This window comes from Neophocaena asiaeorientalis, unplaced genomic scaffold, assembly GCF_003031525.2.
Source record: "Neophocaena asiaeorientalis asiaeorientalis breed wild unplaced genomic scaffold, Neophocaena_asiaeorientalis_V1.1 scaffold59, whole genome shotgun sequence".
Taxonomy (NCBI): Eukaryota; Metazoa; Chordata; class Mammalia; order Artiodactyla; family Phocoenidae; genus Neophocaena; species Neophocaena asiaeorientalis.
Window position 1 is genome coordinate 12,675,898 of NW_020174268.1, and position 20,519 is coordinate 12,696,416.

Consider the following 20,519-nt stretch of genomic DNA (forward strand, 5'->3'; position numbering starts at 1 on the left):
TGGAATAAGTTCGCTTGGAGTGTCTGATTATGGAAAGAAAATAATAAAGTTGAAATAGATTTATTTGGTATGCGGGAAGATATCAAGACAAAGGTTCACCAGGTGCTGGTATAAACATTACAAAATGAAATCATTCACTTTTATTAAACTAAATTCAAATTAAAAATAGTATTGCATGTATTTGGCAGAACAAAATGCTCTTCTTTGATTTTGATATAAATGGGAAACAGTAATTTAGATATACTACATTGAGATCAAATGGCTTTAAATAGGCTCATTATCAATATGTTTAAAACACTTAAAAGTGAGTCCTAAACATCTAACTGAAATGTTTGTGTACTTAGCTTGAGTAATATCCACTTCAACAAACTGAAGCATGCAATATGTTTTGAATAATTGTTAATTTATGCTAAGGTAACAACTGTGTAATATAACTGAAATCTATGTTAATAGAAGATAAGGAAAGCCCTTCCAGCTATTTCTATTACAAACAGCAGGCTGCAATTTTCACCCTTCTTCCTTGTGTAAAATATGACTTTAGATGCTTGTAAAAGCGTTTGCTGTTAATTTCTGAAAAACAATAATTAGCATTCTCAGCACCACACAATAAAAATAACACAATGAGGGGAAAAAGCATATCTCACATAAATGACACACATCCCTCTTTGACTAACTGAATTATTTATGCTTCTCTATGGATGATTGATGACCATGGACTAGCTAAGGATTGCAGTAATTAGGAGAAAAGATAAACCTAAATTAAAGATTCATTCACTTATCGAAATTAAATGTGTCATTAATTTCCTTGATACTAATTTCTATATAGAAACTTTATTCATTGAATCATCTCAATGCATGCCTTATTGCTGTGGATGAGAAGCACATTAACAGATATATTTGAACTTTTACTAGTTTTAGGGATCATAATATTCTTGTGGTTTCCAAAATGACTCTTTAAATGTTAAATAATACCTAATGTGTATTTTCAGTCCGATAATTTAAAACGTAGGGTTTTTCTTTCTATTTTAATTTGGCTTTTGAATTTGTTAACATTTCTAGCTCAGCAAAATTTCTAGTAATTATAGGGGAGAAAATTAAGATGGTTTAAGAAATCTTTATCAGCCCTTTTGTTGATCATTTGTTGCCATCACGTCTCAGAATAATTGCCTAGGAGAAGAACCCTGAACCTCCCTCATCTGAAGACAATTGGGCATCATGGCACCAGTAAACAGACAATATGTGCTACAACCCACTCAAGCGATGCAGGAGGGGGTGTTGTTATCCCTTGTCAGATCAAAGAAAGAAGTCAGAAATGGGGGAAGGAAAGAGGGATAACAAATTCACAGAAAGAATAAGCAGTGATTGTAGAGGCCATCAATGTTGTCACTATAAACACCTTCATTTACATCATCAAGATGAAAAGTGGGTTAATTTTTTTCCATATGAATTTTATGAGTTCATCTTCTAGGAAAGCCAGCATTGCAGATGTTTTGGTTAAAGACACATCTGTCTTCTTGGTTCTTGACAGCCCTATCATGTCAGTTCTCTGTAGTAGCAAGGAATGTTTCAGCAAGAAAATAAAGTGAAAACTGAAGTGATCTATTCTACTTCCTATGGGCATATTTTCACCATAGCAGACCCAAAGGACTACTTTGTTATCCCTGTCAGATCAAAGAAAGAGATAAATGAAGAAAATATAGCCTAAGATTAAGAAATATTAGTAACAGAAAATCAGACTAAAAATACCACATTTTTATGACTACCGTTAACATTAAAATGTATTCAGTGTTTTGATATTCCCAGCATAAATAGATAAATGAGTAGATATGTATAAATAAATAAATGTTGCATTGCCCATATGTTCTAATAACTTTCCAGCAAAACAGCCTTTTATGGTAGGCTTCTGTGTATACCTTTCATGGTCAAAGAAAAGTCATTTAAAACATTTTTCAACTTGGCAGTGTCGACTATAGATATGACGGTATAGAGAAATAAATTATTAAAACAGAAGTTCTTCCAAGATACTTCATTTAATTATGTTTTAGGGTAGTAATAATCAATGTCCATGGTAGTGCTTTATACTTTACGAAGTATTTTTACATATCTTTTCTCCTATGATCCTCAAATACAGTCCTATGAGGTAGATGTCATTTCTGTTATCATATTTTAGGTGGTTAAACAAAGGTCCATTAAAGTGACTTACTTATGTCACTCAAATAATAATGTTGGAGCTGTGATATAACCTATTATCTGATTTCCGTCTTTCCACCATCTTTTATTGACTGCTAGGTACCACAGAATCATACCCTGAGGCAGAGAGGCTGAGTAATTATATCCATGACGGTAAGAGTGATAATTTTTAAAAACAATTTTAGAATAAAATATTTTCCACTCATCATAAGAGTACAGTAAATAATTGTTGTGGCATTTAATTTGTAATCTCTACTAACCAACTATTAACTATGGCATAATCTCCTAGTGCCTTTGGAACTCTCAGAAATTGATAAAATTTATGTTTTCTGGAAAGTGATTAGAACAAATGATCCAAAAAAATGACTGATAAAGATTTCTTAAAGCTACCTCAAAATTTTCCCTATAGTTACTGGAAGTTTTACTGAGTTGAAAGTTTTAACAAATTCAAAAGCATAAACGAAATAGAAAGGAAACCTTACAGCTTAAATTAGTAAAATGGAAATGCACATTAAAAGTCCCCTAGATTTAAAGAAATTATTTTAGAAGTAAGAAGAATATCATCTCTAAAGCTAAGTAAGTGTTCTGTTGTTTTAAAATTCCTAGAGATTTTTTTTTCAAAATAAACCTGTTTGAACCCTCTCCCTGGATATTCTGAGATACACTCTAGATGGAGGAGGGGGGAATGGAGAGTGGATGGGGCTAGATGGATATGGCATGTGTATCTGAAAATAGTAAAGGGGGGTGGCGATAGGATATTGGTGAAATAAGAGGTAAAATTTTTGAAACTGGGTGATGAGAACACCCAGAGGATTTGTTGCATCATTCTCTCTACTTTTGTAGGGAAAAAAAAAAAAAAAAAAGAAAAAAGCTTTCCAGATGATTCTAACACACCTTTAGTAGAGCAGTGCTTCTTACACTGTAATGTCTCAAACAAGTCACCCAAGGATTTCCTTAAATGCATATGCTGATTTACTAGGTCAGGGAGGCCTGAGAGTAGAGTCTGAAGTTCTAACAGGTTCCCGGGTGATGCTGATACTGTTGGTCTATGGACCATATTTGAGTAGCAAGGAGTTAGAAAACCATGGGACCAGACACTTAACAAGCCAGAATAGCTTATTCTCCAAGCAGGTCATAGGATGAAGTTCTTGGCCATCATTTGGTAAGTAGAAATATAAAGCAAATCACATAATTTTTATTAATATGTAAGAATGGATAAGAAAGATATTCAGTATCATGCTTAAAAAATGCTGCTCAAATAGTCAGATGAGCTCATCTATGAAAAAAAGTGTCTAGAAGATTATGATAAAAGCTAAGACTTAAGACAATTTAAATAATATCTAATATCCAACAGATCTAGTGTTTACATATTACGAAGAGCTTTGTACCAGAACGGTTCTGTCATGTTTCTGCCCAGAGGCTGTCATGATAAAGTTTATTATCAATTACTGCTGTACAAGTATAAAATAAGTTAAGCTGTCATATTTTTCTCAGCCAGAGATCCTAAACTGTCAAAGAATGTCAATTTTAAATCTGACATAGAGAAGAAAATTATCTGTTATTCTGACCTCTAATTTCTTGACATTTTAATGCCATAATTGCTGTGGTTAGTGCTGCTCCATGATTTCACCTGTCAAGGAAGAATGAATCAATAACCTCAAGCCATTTCTCAAATTTTAGCACTAACTTCAAAGCTCAAAGTTCTAGGCAGATTATGGGATATATATATATATATATATATGTGTGTGTGTGTGTGTGTGTATATATATTTTTTTTTTACAAAAGGAACATATGTAGATTTTTGTATATTAAATGTTTCCCCTTTAAATCAGTGTTTGATTAAGGCATTAAAAAATCATCTTCCTTAGGCTACTTGGAGTTTAGTATAACTGTAGCTTTCCTTTTTACCTTTGTGGAATATAATGATCTTCACATTTAAAAAATACTAAGATAAACATTATCAAATAAAAGGAATGCACCGAGCTCAATAAAAGGCTTAACATTTTGAACACTATTTTTTCCAAGAGCCTCTGTCTGACCATTTAGGTGGACAGCAACTCTCTCAAGTCACAGCACTGCAGAGCAGACCTCTGGGAGCTCAACGCTGATGCTCTGATGGAAGGCGGTGTGATTTGCACAGCACCTCCTCACAGGGAGTGTAAATGAAAAGGGGAATAAATGACCAGGAGATATTGACTATGCTATACTTCGTTCCACTTATCCACAGGGCTCTTTCTTGTGACAACAGATGCTAGATGCTTCTATGCTGGCAAACGTATGTTCTGTACTATTCCTCCTTTGTAGAGAAAGCAATGGAGGAGGAGGGACATTAAATGACTTGGCCACATGAGGAAGCTCACAGGATTTAAGTGGGTTCTCACCCTTTGCAGGTTCTTACCTGTTAATGCAGAACTTTTTTGTATGGAAATATGTTAGTCGTGGGGTAGAGGAGGTAAGGGTGGGGAGTGGGGAGAGGGACGGTTAACTCATATTCCTTGGAAGGTCATTTAATCTGTTATGTCTACAATGTACTAAGTGGTTACCTAGTGGTCTTAAGGACCACCTAAGTATCTTCCTAAGCAATCTTGAGTTGACATAGGGCCACTGGGTCAGTGTGAATGCCTCTGCTGGTATGTGCTTGAGCCATGCTGCCTGGCGGAAGGAAGGTAACAGCGTTCCAGGTATGCGCTCCCTCACTAGTATTCTGAGAACTGACAGAAGAGTTTCTGGGTGAGAGAGATGGGTGAGGGGCTTGGGGAGGGAGGACATATATGCCACAGAATGACTCTGGGAGTTTCTCTAACGGAACCTCAGCATTCAGCAATTATGCCCTCAGACTGGGAATGCTGGAAGGAGAGTCCTGGAGTAAGGCACTCCCAATCTGCCTCACTGTGAGGTAATCAGGAGCTGTAGTGTATTATTGTTCAGATTGCCTATATAATGACAAACATTGTGGCTGAACTGCTCCTCTCCAACAGAATATTTTTTTAATTATGCATTTTCATGTAATGTTTCATTAGGAATTTCTAGAGTTTGACAATTATACATAGTTTTTATTACTGTCCAAAGCAATGGTGTGCTATTTTGTAGAAGCAGGTATTTTTATAAGATTCGAGTAATAAACACTATATCCGTGTAAAGAAAGTCTCAATTCTAATTCCATTTTCTTTCTATTCTCTCATTTATCTCTTTATTTACTGTCATTTAAATATGAAAGGTCTGCTATTTTCAGTCAATTTTAATGCTGCCCCGCACTTTCATTATGTACAATATGCTTAAAATATTTTTATTTTGCCCAAGAGGATTAACTTGTAACTTTCTTTATAAGGACAGCATGTTATAATGGACAAAAATGTATGCTAAAATATTCAGGAGCAAAAATGTCTATGATATTTAAAAGTCAAAAAACCATTTGGAGTTGGTCTTGGAATAAAAGGATAAGCTATCCCAATTATTTTCTTTTTTATCTGATTCTAAAGGTATTGGTTCTGAAAGGAGAATATAGTTGGTAAGATGTTTATAAAACTGGGCCATGTGTTAAACAAAGGTGTATTGTTAAGAGAATAATTAAGCTCAGAATTAGAATCCCCAGTTGTGTACAAACTAATCACATTATTCTGTAGAGAGAATCCCTTATTTCACCAACTAATTTTATAATATCTGGCCCCTCGCTCACTCATTCATTCTCTGTCCCTGTCTCTTTCTTCCAGCTTCAGCAATAACCCCATTTCCTTGCGCACACAACATGGTATATAACACTGCACCTAATAATATGCTTGCAATGAGTTCTCCAAATATTTAGCCCTAAGGATCCAATGATCAATGGTCATGAGGCTCTCCTCTTCCCTTTCCTCTTCTCTGCTTGAAGCCATACAAATGGAGTCATTTTGTTTTTATAGACGTCTATAGGAAATACCTTTATGGATGTAAATTTTTCTTTTAGAGCTTTATTTCCCAAATCTATGAGTTTTTCACCTCTAAAATTAAAACTAAAAAAAGCATTCCACTGACTGGAGATGGAGAAGTGATTACTTCTTTTGCATAAAGCAGATGGCAGATATCTGGTAGAATGGAAGACTGGGATACAGCTTCCTTGAAGCAAGACTCATCTAGCAGCTGTTGCATCTTCACTCTTTCACCTATCTGAAATAATTTTGTGCAACGTTGAAATGATTTAAATAATATATTTGATGAATATTTTCATAAAAAATAATTATACACATACTATAGTATATAATTCCCAAATGTTAGCTATAAAATTTCAGGGTGAGAACACACAGGAATAAGATACTATAACCTCATCTTTTTTATTGATGCATTTTTGAGAACATATAGGAATAAAATACTGTAACCTTATCCATTTTTTATTGATGCATTTTTTAAGTATTCTGTCTAGAAGACTGTAATTCTGCTTTTATTAAAAAATAGATACTGGCAGATTATTTTAATGTGAACTATTCATATTTAAATACTCAACTAGGTTTCATTAATTAATAACACACATAAGGCATTAAGCATTTTAGTGAAGATGCTGAAGTAAAACAAACAAGATAGGAATATTGAAGTGCATTGTACATATCTGCATTTCAAAAAGGAACTACATGGTGGTCTCATTACTTGTTTTTGACATATAACACTCACTTTTCCACATTTGTCAAGAACCTGAAATCTATGTTTTCTAAAAATTTACATTGAAAGGAAATTTATACAGAAAGAGATGCAAAGCCACATTTCTGCTGAAGGGATGACAGAAATTTTCATAACAATATTCAACTTATTACCTACCTCCCTCAGCACAGGGTCAGTGATACTGTCCAGGTTCACAGAGCCTTCATAGGTTAAGTAGTGAAAAACATTTACAGCCCGGACTGCTTCTGGTCCTCGCTGCTTGTAGCCAAATATAAGGTCAATCCACTGATGGAGTTGGCAAGAAACAAATTCACTTTCCAGGGCCTGAAATCAGTCAAGACAGAAATAAGACACCATGCAAATTTCCCTTTCTCTTACTTTGAAATATTCTATATAAATAAGTAGAACACATTCTTTGCATTCCTGTATTTTATCTGTACCTATTAAGACCTATTCTTAGGAGTGACAAAATACAACCTCTAATAAAACAGAGACCTAAAAGAAAATTTTCTTTCTAAAATACTTAATGTTCTCTTGGCTTAACTGTATATGTGATGTGAATTTTAATATTAAATAGATTTCTTAAAAAGACACATTCATGGGGGCTTCCCTGGTGGCGCAGTGGTTGAGAGTCCGCCTGCCAATGCAGGGGACACGGGTTCGTGCCCCGGTCCGGGAAGATCCCACATGCCGCGGAGCGGCTGGGTCCGTGAGCCATGGCCGCTAAGCCTGCGCGTCCAGAGCCTGTGCTCCGTAACGGGAGAGGCCACAACAGTGAGAGGCCCGCGTACCGCAAAAAAAAAAAAAAAGAAGACACATTCATGTTTAAAAGTAATTTGAAATGCCTGTTTTAATGCCATTTACAACAATTTCATTTCTAATTTTTAAATATTAGTTTGAAGCTAAACAATTTTATTAGAAACTTTGATATGTACTTATTTTCCTGCCTGAAGTCTTCAAATTTACCTCTAAAACTACTAAAAGGGAATGCCTTCCTTCTGTTATGAATGAACTCTGCTATTACACTGTTTAGGAACCAGTGGGTAATTTTAGATGTTTGCTAGCCAGTGGGAAATGAATGGAAATTACTGAGAGTCAGTGACCATACGAAACCTCCATAAAGAGTCAAAAAAAAAAGAGACCTTTTCAGTTCTTAAGAAGCCATCATAAACTTCCTAGAGGGGCCCTGGCAGGTAGGCAAGGAGTTCTGGTCACACCTGTGGTAGCTCACTGTGCCTCTCACCTCCTGCACTCATTCATCATCAATTTCTTATTGATTTTAAGGACACACTGATTTCAGCAGCATGAGGAAAAAGCTGTAGAGCTAGCTTCTTAAATTTCAACTATGCAAAGCTGTAGAAAACAATTTTTGAAATTACAGCTGTAATTAAATATGTGAATGAAGTCATTCTTTGGCTGCGTGACCCTGATTTCTAAGGTGCTGAAACCAGCTTGGATTCACTTAATCAATAAATGGTTTCTTAAATTAACCCTCTGATAATTATATCAATATTTCATTTTTTTAATCTACAAAATATCTGAGTGATAATTTTCAACTTTTCCCGTGATGACATTTAACTAGTAACTTATTCCCCTCAAACTCCCTTTTTATCTATTCCTTTTAAAAATTTTGGTATTTTATTTACACCAGTTATTGTGGACGTTTCTCATTCAGAAATATAAACAATCAGATTTTATAAAAGGCTAGGTTTCATACTAAAACTAAACAGAATTTCTATACTCTGTATCTCATTGGTCTTGACATAATAGTTTGGACTAGAACACAGGAAAAGGGACTAAAATACAAAAGAGATGTTGGTTAAAATTCTATACTGATTAAGTCTATCATATCGGTTTGGTCAATCTGTATAAATGAGAAGTCGGTAATTATTCAGTAATGTTTTCAGTGCATGGTACAATAAACGAGAGGATGAAAAAAATGAATAAATGGCAGTTCACTACAGAGTCGCTATTGCCCAAGTCTGTTCACTGGAATTCAAAATAGTAGTGAAATCAGAAATATTATTTAAGGGAAGATCTTACCAACATAATCACATAATCAGCTCAGCAGCAACCATTTCAGATCAATCTTATAGACACCACTAGACATATTTGGAAAGAAAGGGTCAATGAAACGTATTCCATTCGAATAAAACAGTTACTGAACTGAACGCCTAATGCAATGATGAGGGTTGGAAGGAATGATCATCTTTCACTAACATGAGTTTTAAAACATTTATTTATTATCTCCAACCACTAACTTTCATTTTCCTCTGCCATGGGCAATGCGTATAATTTGTTTAATGTTTCTCCTTTTGTTTACATGTGTTTTTATAAAACACTACTCATGTAATGTATTCCTGTGTGTATGTATTTTTGAGTTATAAAAATGGAATAGGGTTACAGATTTCATTTTGTTTCTTACTTTCTTCACTTAGCCTTGCTTTTTAGGATCTACCTGTGTATAGGTAGTCTACTGCTTCCAGTAGCTGCTCAGAACTCCTGCAGTAAAGAGCACTAGACTGCCTCTAACTCACCATGACACCATGCTGAGATGAATGTCCTCTTTTGCATCCCCGTTTGGCTCTTTGTGAGAATTTCTTTGGGGCATATAATCTGGAGTAGGACTGATACGTCCCTGCACTAGATGTGCATAAACTGAGTCTGAGTCATCAGTGCAGACTGGCTGCCCCTGTCTCCCCTCCTTCCAGCAGTGCCTGAAAGTTTCTACATGGCCACATCTCCATTGACAACTGGTATTATCCCAGCGTTTAATATTAGCCTGTGTAACAGATACAAAACAATATCCCATTGTTGTTCTAATATGTTTTCCTCTGATTACTGAGGAATTTGACAGCTTTTTAATATGCTTGTTGGCCATGTGGGTTTCCTCTTCAGTATACTTCCTGTTCAGGTTCTTCGTCCATTCTTTTCTGGAGGTTCCTATCTTTTACGTTGTTACTTTGCAGAAGTTCTTTATATATTTTAGATAGCTGTTTCTTGGTTTTAAACATTGCAAATGCATTCTCCCAAATGTCCCATGTCTGTTAAGTTTATCCATGTCACTCTTGGTTGAAGAGAAATTCTTAATTTTGAGATAATCAAAAATTTTTTTGTTACGTTTATGATTTTTGGATTTTGGTTTAAAATAACAAAGGTAACTTTCTGTACTTTGATGTGTCAGCTTTATATTTATGGTTTTACTTTTCATATACTGGTCCTTATCTAGAATCCACTTTCACTCATATGTGGTATTAGATAGAGATCCAGTATAATTTTTGTTAATATAGTAAGTCAGTTTTTCTAATACCATCTATTAAACAAACACACCTTTCCTGAGTGATGTGTGCTGTCATCTTTAGTGTGTGAATATATGTTTGAAACAAAGATATAAAACTGCTATTGTTTACAGGTAATATAATAATCTACCTAGAAAAAGCAATACAATCCTTCCTCCCTTCTTTCATTCATTCATTCGTTCCTTCCCTCCTCCCCTCTTCCCTTCCTCCCTTCTGCTTTCTTTCTCTATCTACCTACCTACCTTCTTATCTATCATCTATCTAGATATGTATGTGTGTCTCCAGATCTTTGCACCTTTTATTTCTATTGTTATCTTTATTTCTTATATATCTTAATATCTGGTAGATTTATTCCTTTGAGAGTCAACTCAGCTATTTGTGGACCTTTATTCTTCCCTATAACTTTTTTTTTTTTTTTTTTTTTTTTTTTTTTGGGAAAAAGCCCCCCTATAACTTTTATAATAAGTGTATAGATACATCAAAATAATTTTGATTGGGATTCCAATAAATTTATAGATTAATTTGGGAAAATTGATATTAGGTTTTCCCATCTAAGGTCTCAGAATTTTCTATGTACCATATTAGATTTAAAAATTAATATTTTCACTGTAAAGGACATGGGTATTCTTGGTTAATTCCCAGGCAGTTCATAAGTTTTGATGCAACTATAATATTTTAAAAATTATATTTTAAACCCCATTATTAATGATGTAGAAAAATGCTACTGATTTTTATAAGTTGATTGTGTTCCTGGCAACTCTTACTAGTTAACTTCTTTATTTTTCTTATATAATTGTTCTCAACCTTGAGAACTATATTAAATAACAGGGGTGACATGACATGGAACATCACTGTCTTTTTCCTGATCTTAAAAGGGTCAAGACACACACACACACACACACGCACACACACCATGTATTTAACAAATGGTTGGGTTGTTAGATAGCATTTTATTTACAGTTTTTGTATTTATATCCATACCTGAAATGGCTTTATTTCTTTTTTCCTTTACTTCCCTCTACTCTGGAATCAAGATCACAGCAGCCTCATAAAATGAGCTGGCTTGTTATTATGTTTTCTGGAATAATTTGCATAAGAAATTAATTCCTTACCTCTTGAAAATCTGGTAGAATTCACCTGTAAAATAATATGGCCTTGGATATTTTAGGGGCTGGGAAGACTTACTACTTAAATTTCTTTAAGGCTTATAAGTCTTCTGGTGTCAATTTTGATGTTTTATATTTTTCTAGATATTTATTCACTTCATCTCAGTTTTAAAACTTATTAGCTCATGGCTATCTATAATAATCTTTAATTAAATTAAAAAATTTCTATGTCTACAGTTACCCTATTCTATTCTATATGTTAGGTAGCAGAGTGAACCAACAAACAAACAATCAAAAAATAATTTTGCCTCAGGTTTTTTTGGGGGGGGTTATAAAATTAAATGACAAAGGAACAATAAGGTAGTAGATTAAACAGATAGTCTTACAGAGACTGTCTTGCTAGTCACTGCAGAAAACAAAGAAAATCCAGTTATAACATTTAAAAGCTAAATCTGGTTCTAAATTAAATGCATATCTAAGAATTGAATTTTAGATTTCACATAATTAAAGCATAAAGACCTATCTAAAGCTGAAACCTGACACTGAGACTTAACTGTATTCTAAACAGTATTAATCTGTTAGTAAATGCATGCTATCTGCTTATTTGTTCTTTTTAGAACTATGTTTTCATGCACAAACCTATTTTGGACTTTGAAACAAGATCTTATTGCAAACACTCACAACTGAAGAATAGAAAGAAATACTTGATTACTAAGCTATTAGGGTTATAATGGTCTTAATAGCTTGCTTTACCCTCTCCTTGCATACCTAAAAGCAGAAGCAATTGCTTTAAGCCTAGATAAACCAATTCCCAATCCATAATTCTACCCTGGGGATCTGGGAGGAAGGAAATAAAGAGTGAGATTTAAACCAGAGAGGATATCTCTTAGATGAATAATAGTTACCTAGTATCTAATTTCAATATTGTCCCATGGGTATTAGAACGTAGAGAATTCTTTCTCTAACGGGTTTAGGACAAAGCAGCTCAGAAACTTATGAAAAAGGGAACTAGGCTAGTGGAATGAACTGTGAGGAGAGAATTTTGTTTTCTCCAGAATCCTTCTATTTAAGAATACTGCATTTCTCTCTCTCCTTCTGGACCATACCAAGAACATTTCCAAGCCCTTTCTCTTGTTGCCTCAAAAATCTGCTTCTGATATTGAAAAAATTCTCCAAATAGAGTTGCATATATTCCAGTGGACACTTAGAAAATCACATTGCTATTTCTTCTGTAGTGTCTATACTGGCTTCTCTTCACGATTAAATTGAAATTATAGCTATTACCCAGTGAAAGATTTAATTATTTTAAATAAAGGTAACATAGTTGTTTTAAATGTTTATTTGGGGGGGCTTAAATTATTCTCTTACTTGATTGCTTCCTGGGTGTATAATACAGTGGATTATTTTCCATTCCCACTAGCACCATCCTAGTCTTAGCTCTCATTGCTCTCCACATGGGCTATTGCAATAGACTTTGACCTCTTCCTCTACTCGGGGGCTTGCACCCTGCTGGTGGAACAGACTTTTGAAACCATCATGCTCTTACTGTCATCCTCGATTTCAAATCTTCCAAGGTTCCTCCTAGCATAACACATTCAGTGTAAACTTTACTTGACCCCTAAGGACTTTCAAACCTTGATCCAACCCTACCCCATGATTTCTTTGGGCTTCTAGATACAAATTCTTGGCTCCAGCAGCACAGTTTACAGCCCCGGCACATTAGTAGCTGGTATGACCTCTGAACCTTTGTTGCTCCTTTCACCATAACGTGAAAGCATTTCATCCTCCTGCTTCCTCTTCATGTCCCAGCCATCCTCACTCAAGCCCAATGTCTGTTTCCTGAGTTCTCCAGCTCAGAGTCTATGAAGTCTTCTATGAATTTCTATGACACTTACCATCAGTACCCTCCTGTTTAATGTAGTAAATAATGTATACAAACTTACTTGTGAAAATCAATTTGCATATAAATTGTAAACTGCTAGACAAAGGGAATGGGGTTATTACCAATTAACACTTAATTGTTTCAAACATGCCATACTATATTCTCAATTAGCATCCAAGCATCTGGAACTTAGGGACTATACCTAATGCTTCTTTTACATTTCCTATAGTTCCTAACTCAGCATTAAATGATAAATATTTAATAAATATTTATTGGCTGATTATTTAAGCAATGGGAAAGATGTGTTGGTCACAAGAAGGAAGAAAATAAATGTCAGGAAGTGAGGGTGGGGGTGGGAAATTCATTCATTCATTCATTCAACAAATATTGACTGACCATCTGCTATGTGCCAAACACTATTCTAGACCCTAGGATCACAGCAGTGAATACGTGAAACCAAAGTCCCTGTCAGAAAGTTTACACTGTAGTGAGGAGAGACTAGTAATAGTAATTAGTAAGAGAGTATGTCTGAAGGTGATAAATGCTAAGGAAAGGAGAAAGACAGGAAAGAAAGTTAAGAGGTATGTATGGATGGGGAGGGGATTGCTAATTTAGAGGAGGAAGTGAGAGAAGGCTTCCTTGAGTTTGTGACAATTAAGGACTACAATGAGGAAGTAAACTGTAAGGACACCTGAGGGAAGATGATCTCAAACAGAGGGATCAGTCATTCGTTTGTTCATTCGTTCATCATTCATTCACTCAATATGGAGCACCTCCTATGTGCCAGGAATTATTCTAGGCCCCAGGGATACTGTGAGAAACAAGACAAAATCTCTGATCACCAGGAACACATCCCACTGAAATGCAAATAATCAAGGTGAATACAGCCTAAACTCTCCCCAGGCCCAAATTACTGACCACCTACCACATGTCAGATGCTAGCCTTGGAGGATATACACATGAATAAGTGTGCCACATCTCAAAAAGATCACAGTTTGGTGGAAGATAAACATGTTGACTTGGGCTTTTCCTGCTGCTCGAATTTCTGCTAAAACTCTAATACGATGATATTAGAGTTATTCCCCACCCCATTCTTTTTCCAGAAGAATTACTTCTTCTAGAAAGTAATCCATCTCTGCTGCTCTAGCCATCACCACTCAGCACACCTGGCCCCCACCTCTCCTTTTACCTGGCTCTGTAGGACTAGAGAAATCTAAGGGAAAAAGGTCACTACTAGGAAGTTGCAGAGGGAAACTGTTGTCTGTAACTTGAAAATACATCCAGAATTGATTAATTTCTTACTACCTTCACTGCCACCATGCTGGTCCAAGCCACCATCATCTCTCACAATACCTCCTGACAGACGTGCCTGATGCTACCCTGTGCCTCAACAGTTCATTCCCATCGCTGCAGCCCAAGTGATCCTCTCACAGCACAGCAAAATCATAGAACTCGTCTGCTTAAAGCACTGCAACGACTCTTGATTTCACTCAGAGTAAAAATGCAAAGTGTTTCAATGGCCTTCAAGGCCATATGTGATTTGCATCTGTTACCACTCAGTCCTCTCCTCCTACTGTGCGCTCCGTGTTTATCCTACCCCAGCCCACTGGCTTCCTTGCCAAGCACACCTCTGCCACAGGGCCTTGGCCCGGTAGTTCCCTCTGCCTTCACTGCTCTTTTCCCAGGACAGGAAGAGTCTCTGGGTCACTCTCTCACGTCCTGCAGGTCTTAGTTCAAGTCTCACCATCACAGTGAGGGGATCCTGACCGTCCACCCTTGTATTTCTGATCCCCTTGCTTTGCACTTCTTTTTTCCACAGTACTGATCACCTGCTAACGTTCTAGATATTTTACTTATTAATTTCTGTTGATTGTCTGTCTCTCTTTGATCAAAAGTAAGCTCCATGAGGGCCGAGATCTTTGTCTGTTGTTTCACCAGTATACTCCAAACACATAAAATAGCGCCTGCAACGCTCAATAATGATCTGTTGACTGAGCGTTGACTGAGGCTGTATGTTTATTCATGCGGGTTCCTAACTGAAGTGTGAGCTCCTGAAGGCCACTGGCTGCGTGGCTCACGCTTGTGTCTCCAGAGCCTAGAGCGGTCTGAAGACAGTAACAAGCCCTCAATGATGGGGGTAAATGAAGGGATTTCTCTGCTTTACTCTAGCCTTACTTAGAGTAGGATTCATGGCCAACTCTTCTTTGTGTTTTCCATAATACCTTACTCAGAACTGGCTCTCAATAAAGGTTTATGTAATGAGCAAATCCCCAGTTTCAGAGATCAGGGAGACTGTGAAGCTCCAAGAGATAAGGATGTCTTATCCATCCAGTGTCCCGGCCAACAGGTGGCAGGGCAGGCACCCACATACAAGATATCTATTGCAGTATATATACTTTTCCATCTCAACATTTTAAGATGCTGCCAAAGACTTCCAAAAATTCTTATGTTATGCTATTTGCTTAAACTTCGTTTTTGAGCAAGGTATTTTTTCAGTACAATATACCCTAAATGCACATTTTTGCCTATCACAAAAGAGACTTTTTCCTTAAAAAGCGAGAATCTAATAAAGGATGTAATACAGTCAAAGCAAAACCACACCCCACTGTGCTCTCTGCCTCAGAGTGCTGCGTCCCGCCCTGCGGACAGAACGGTCTGCGCCTGGTCCCATGGCACCAGGAACATGCCGGGCGGAGGGCTGGAGAGATTAGTAGTGCACATCCGAGACCAGCCTTTTTCTGAAACAAATTTTTAAAAAGGGCAGATTATGATTGATGAACCCAGCATTAAGGTAATGCTATCAGACATACTTTCTATTTCTGCCCTTCGTGAGGAGGTCAGATTATAATCACGTTAGAACTGAACACAGTGCTTTATTAATGTTTCATGACTGAGTTGGTCGCAATCAGCCTAGCTTCATGTGGATAAATTAAACCAGTTCTTGATGTATGAACTCAATGCACTGAGAATTTATTGAAATGTCTACTAAAAGTGTCTCTATCACCTTTCTAGGTTTGCTAATGAAACCAAATTTTGAATTTCACAGTTCTTCAGTGAAACACAAACCGTGTCACCGTATTTACAAAATACAAACAACTCTAACCAATTATATATATTGTTGTCTATAAATAAAAAAACAACAGACTAAAAGAAGTACATCATTAAAAATTCAAAGTATTGTTTCATTTTAAGAAAAGTGAATGAGGTTCTCAGCACGTAAAGGCGTCTACAAATGCATCAAATGCCTTTTTAATTGCTGGCACGGGATAATGAAGCTGATCATTTATAATCAATGATACCATCCCTTTTTATAACATTATTTTTGTCTTCTTTGCCTTGAATTTCTTAATGACAGCTTGAGAGAAGAAGGAGGGAATGCTCCTTTGTACGGATACAGAATACTAATCCACACAAGAGCCGAAGGCTTTTTTACCACTGTGAATGCCATTTCTTTGGGCTATATGACATTTTCATTTTATACTTTAGGCTCATTACAAAGAACTCCATCAAATAACTGAAGATAATCCCAGTCCAAATTATAAATATACTAGAGCGCATTTTCTCTAAACCCATTCCATTTCATAAGCACTAAATCCTGTATGAGCTACCCAGCCAGTATAAAGTTAGAAACTTTCAATGCTACAAAATAATAATAAAAGGTGGATGTTGTATTCATGGAATTTATGGAAAGCTTATGAAAATTTAAAGACTTCTATATTTTATATTATCATGCAGGTAATTATAGAAATATTCATCAAGTCAATATTTCTTCAGCAAAAAAAGAAGATAGGTAGATAATTGGTTACATTTTCCAGTTTTAACACAGATGGCTGGCCTTATTTCTTCATAACATCAGTATGATTATTTCCCATCAGTATGACGGGAAAATGGACCAGAGGTTGGAGCAAAGGAAACCATACATAGGGTGCTGTGAAGGAAAACTTCAAGTTAAAGAAAAGTACAGGAGACACTGAGACAGGAGAGCAGCTGTAGACACACGTGGCTACATTTTGTAACGTGACTTTTGATAGCTCTGATGCTTTAACACTCTTCCCAGAGGCAATAGCTTGGGTCTGCCCTTTAGCTCAATTCTGATGCACCAAGAACGGCAGCTACAGACACAGAATCTTTTGATACACATGGTAGCTTTCCCTTTCTATTCTGTAGAGTCCCTTCAAGGAAAACCCAGGGAAAGAAGACAAAGAATAACCACTTCTCAAGCCACCTGTTACGTGCTGGCTAGGCACTTGCTACATAGGATCAGTTTAACCTGTCATTGCCTCCTGGTGTCCCAGGGAACCAAGACTGGGGCAGTTTGATTTTCCCAAATAAGCAGAATTTTGTGTAAAACCTTTCATTCCATGGAGTAAAGGTTTAGTTCACAAGTCTTACCAAATTCATAATGACTATAAGATACCAAGAATTTGGTTTTGAATAGAGAAAAAAAGTGCCTTGCTTCTTTCATTTCTTCATGGAGCCAAGTTGGAACTTATTACTTACAATAAAAATATACCATTCGTTTCTGAAAATGTTTTATGACATTTTCAGAAATGCACAAGTGTTTCTCTCTCATACTTTAGTTATAAAAACTTATTCTTTTGAACAGATGAAAGCAAATCTTTGAGGAACAGTTACTTCACCGTATCATACGCAATCCTTATAGTTCCTAGTACACTGAGCACAAAGGTCGAGGAATATGTGTTTACAGTGATACTAAACAGTGAGATTTATCTTGAAGAAGCACTGTGTTCTGACTTAAAGTTTGCTCAGCAGTGCTTCAGCTCCTAGAAAGACAAAATATAAGAGCTAAGAGGCGCGTAAACAGAAGTCAGTTCTTGAACTGGTAATGTTAGGACCGGGAGTAAATTATTTATTATATTATATTTATGTGCAATAGAAGTACTCTGAGCAACTATAAATATATAAAAAATAATTTATTACTCAAAATTTGCCTTTGTGTATTTTATTCTCTCTTAAAATAAGAGGGGAAAATCTATTTTAGAGTTTAAATTGTTTTTACAGTGTTATGATCCTTTCTCGGGCTGTATCTTTCAATGAATAATCTGCTAATTCTCTTAAAATCCAAATGATATGAGACCATTTTGTGAGAATCAGGTATTTCTAAGGAAAAGGGATTTCTAAAAACTCTTATGTGGTGATCGCGTGAATAATAAGACAGGCCAGAGTGTCACTGATGAAATCTGAATCGTAAGTCAAATTAGGTGTTTGGAGGTCATCCATGCTTAGATCCAGATAGTTTGCAAATAACACACAGGCTGTATTTCAAAGTGCTTTCTAATTTGGTGTTTGGAACATATATTGCAGTAGAAACAGTATTAGTCTAATCTGGATTGATTCTCAAGTCGATCTATAAAGCCATATTTTGTTTAAAATATAGGTGAACTTTTAAAGTCTGTAAATGGGTATAGGGGACATGACATTCAGAGTGCCAACTTGTGATGCCAGGCACGGTGAGTAAGAAAAGGCACTTGGGTCCAGACCTGGGGTCAGTCACTTTGCCTTTCTGTGTCTCAGTCTGCTTATTCAAATAAAGGTCTGCTCCGGGTCTCAAATCCTGTGTGTGACTATAAAGTTTAACATGTAAAATAATGACATTTCCTCCATTTTGTAGAGTTGGAAGATAGCCTTCTTCCAACACTCGATGGGTGGTGGGACTTGGGACTTCCTCAGTTCTAAAACCGAGCTTTTACTGGCTGGGAAAGGAAGTCTTATGGGGTGAGGACTTTGGGGATAAAGAGTTAGAAACAGAATCACAGAAAGTCAGGTCTGCTGAGCTGCTGAGGCTGGAACATGCTGCTGGTTTGGGGTCAATTCCCTCTTATCTCTGTCTTTTCTTCTGCTGGCCCCAAGGTACTCGCTGCTAGTTAGAAGACATGTTTCCTTCCCTCCTTCTTTCCCTCTCCCTCTCCACAGCTCCTCAAGTCACTACTCACTCGAGCCTGGAGACCGTGGGTTGGAACACTCCACTCTAATAAGTAGGTGATCTTTGACAAAGTAACTTACCTCACTGAGTTTCAGTATAATTCTCATTTCAGAAGACTTTTTGAGGATTAAAAGAATATTGCACCTGAAGCTCTAGCACAGTATTTGACAAATAATAAAAGTCAATAGATGGCATAGGTTATAAGCACTACTGCCATTATTTTATCTTGGTCAGCCGTCATATTGGGATGACTCAGGACCACCACTGGGATACGGGGTACGGTGACTAAGATTAGGGTATCCAACCTCCTGTGCAGCAGTTGTCAGCTGTAAGTCTTGGAATGAGGAAAGCAGAGATAAAACTTGTAAGCAACTACACTCTGGAAGAAAGGAGAGTGTCCTAGCCCCATCATGTAGCTCTTTATACGTAAAAAGAGGTATAAACTGGGTGCTGTCTAGAGTAACATTCCACTTACTAAGGGAGGGTTTTGTCACTTCACGTTTGAGTACCAACTCCCAGATCTGGAATTGCTCTAACAATGGCCAATGAAACCTGAGGTAGAAGACAGTCACTCTCCTCCAAAGCTATAAAGTTTACACTTCCCCTAGGGCCTCTGTTAGCACTCGACTGACTCTTGTTTATCATAAGGCCTTGATAAGTTTGACTGTCTGATTTTGCAGACTAGAGATTATAAGAAAAATTCGAATCACTATGGCCATTAAAGGAAAGTGTGATGATAGCAACAATCTAAAGAAGAAAATAGAAAAAGAATAGATATGGAATTATATCACTTCACAGAATAATGGGTACTTACGGTAATAAAGAGAAGTTTCATCCTTTGTATAAGAGGGTAGAAAACCAAATAGTAATACATTTTAGAACAACAACCACAACAGGGTTCAAAAAAGTTCTCACTTAGCTATAAAAATCTAGAAACTTCATTTATTTGGTAAGTTTATTTAGCTGGACTGCATGAGTACCCAACATACTAGATGAATGAAGCACTGTGATTTTTCTGCAGGTTTAGTCAAGACTGTACAGTCCTGCTTGTCCAGTTTATATCAGTAATAACTATCTGATAATTTCTCATGCATAATAATCATCTTTCCCTACATTAAAAAAATTCTGTGCATGATGCTGCCCTAGGGATTTGTGTTTAGAAACACAACTGCTTTTTCTTTTTCAATTAGGCATATCATTAATAAAATTACTAATTCTGGGGTGTTTAAACTTTTTCACTAATGAGGAACACAGAAGTTGTATCTATAATGAATCATTACCTGATGTTTATTAAAATATATCTAAAAATGTTTTAGCATCCAATAAACACAGGAAGAGATTCTCAACATCATCATTCACCAGGGAAATGCAAATTAAAATTGTAATGAGATATTACTTCACATCCACAATAATGGCTATAATAAAAAAAACAGACAGTAACAAGTGTTGGTGAAGATGTGGAGGAACTG

General features: G+C 36.2%; 1 protein-coding gene across 2 annotated transcripts in view; it reads right to left on the reverse strand.

Moving 5' to 3' along the window:
* Positions 1–20,519, reverse strand: part of NBEA (neurobeachin) — a 609,882-nt gene that overhangs the window by 31,801 nt on the left and 557,562 nt on the right. For both annotated transcript variants that reach the window (XM_024755508.1, XM_024755505.1), the window contains one exon: positions 6,976–7,143. In XM_024755508.1, the coding sequence (XP_024611276.1) occupies positions 6,976–7,143 (168 nt within the window). The remainder of the gene's footprint in view (positions 1–6,975; positions 7,144–20,519) is intronic.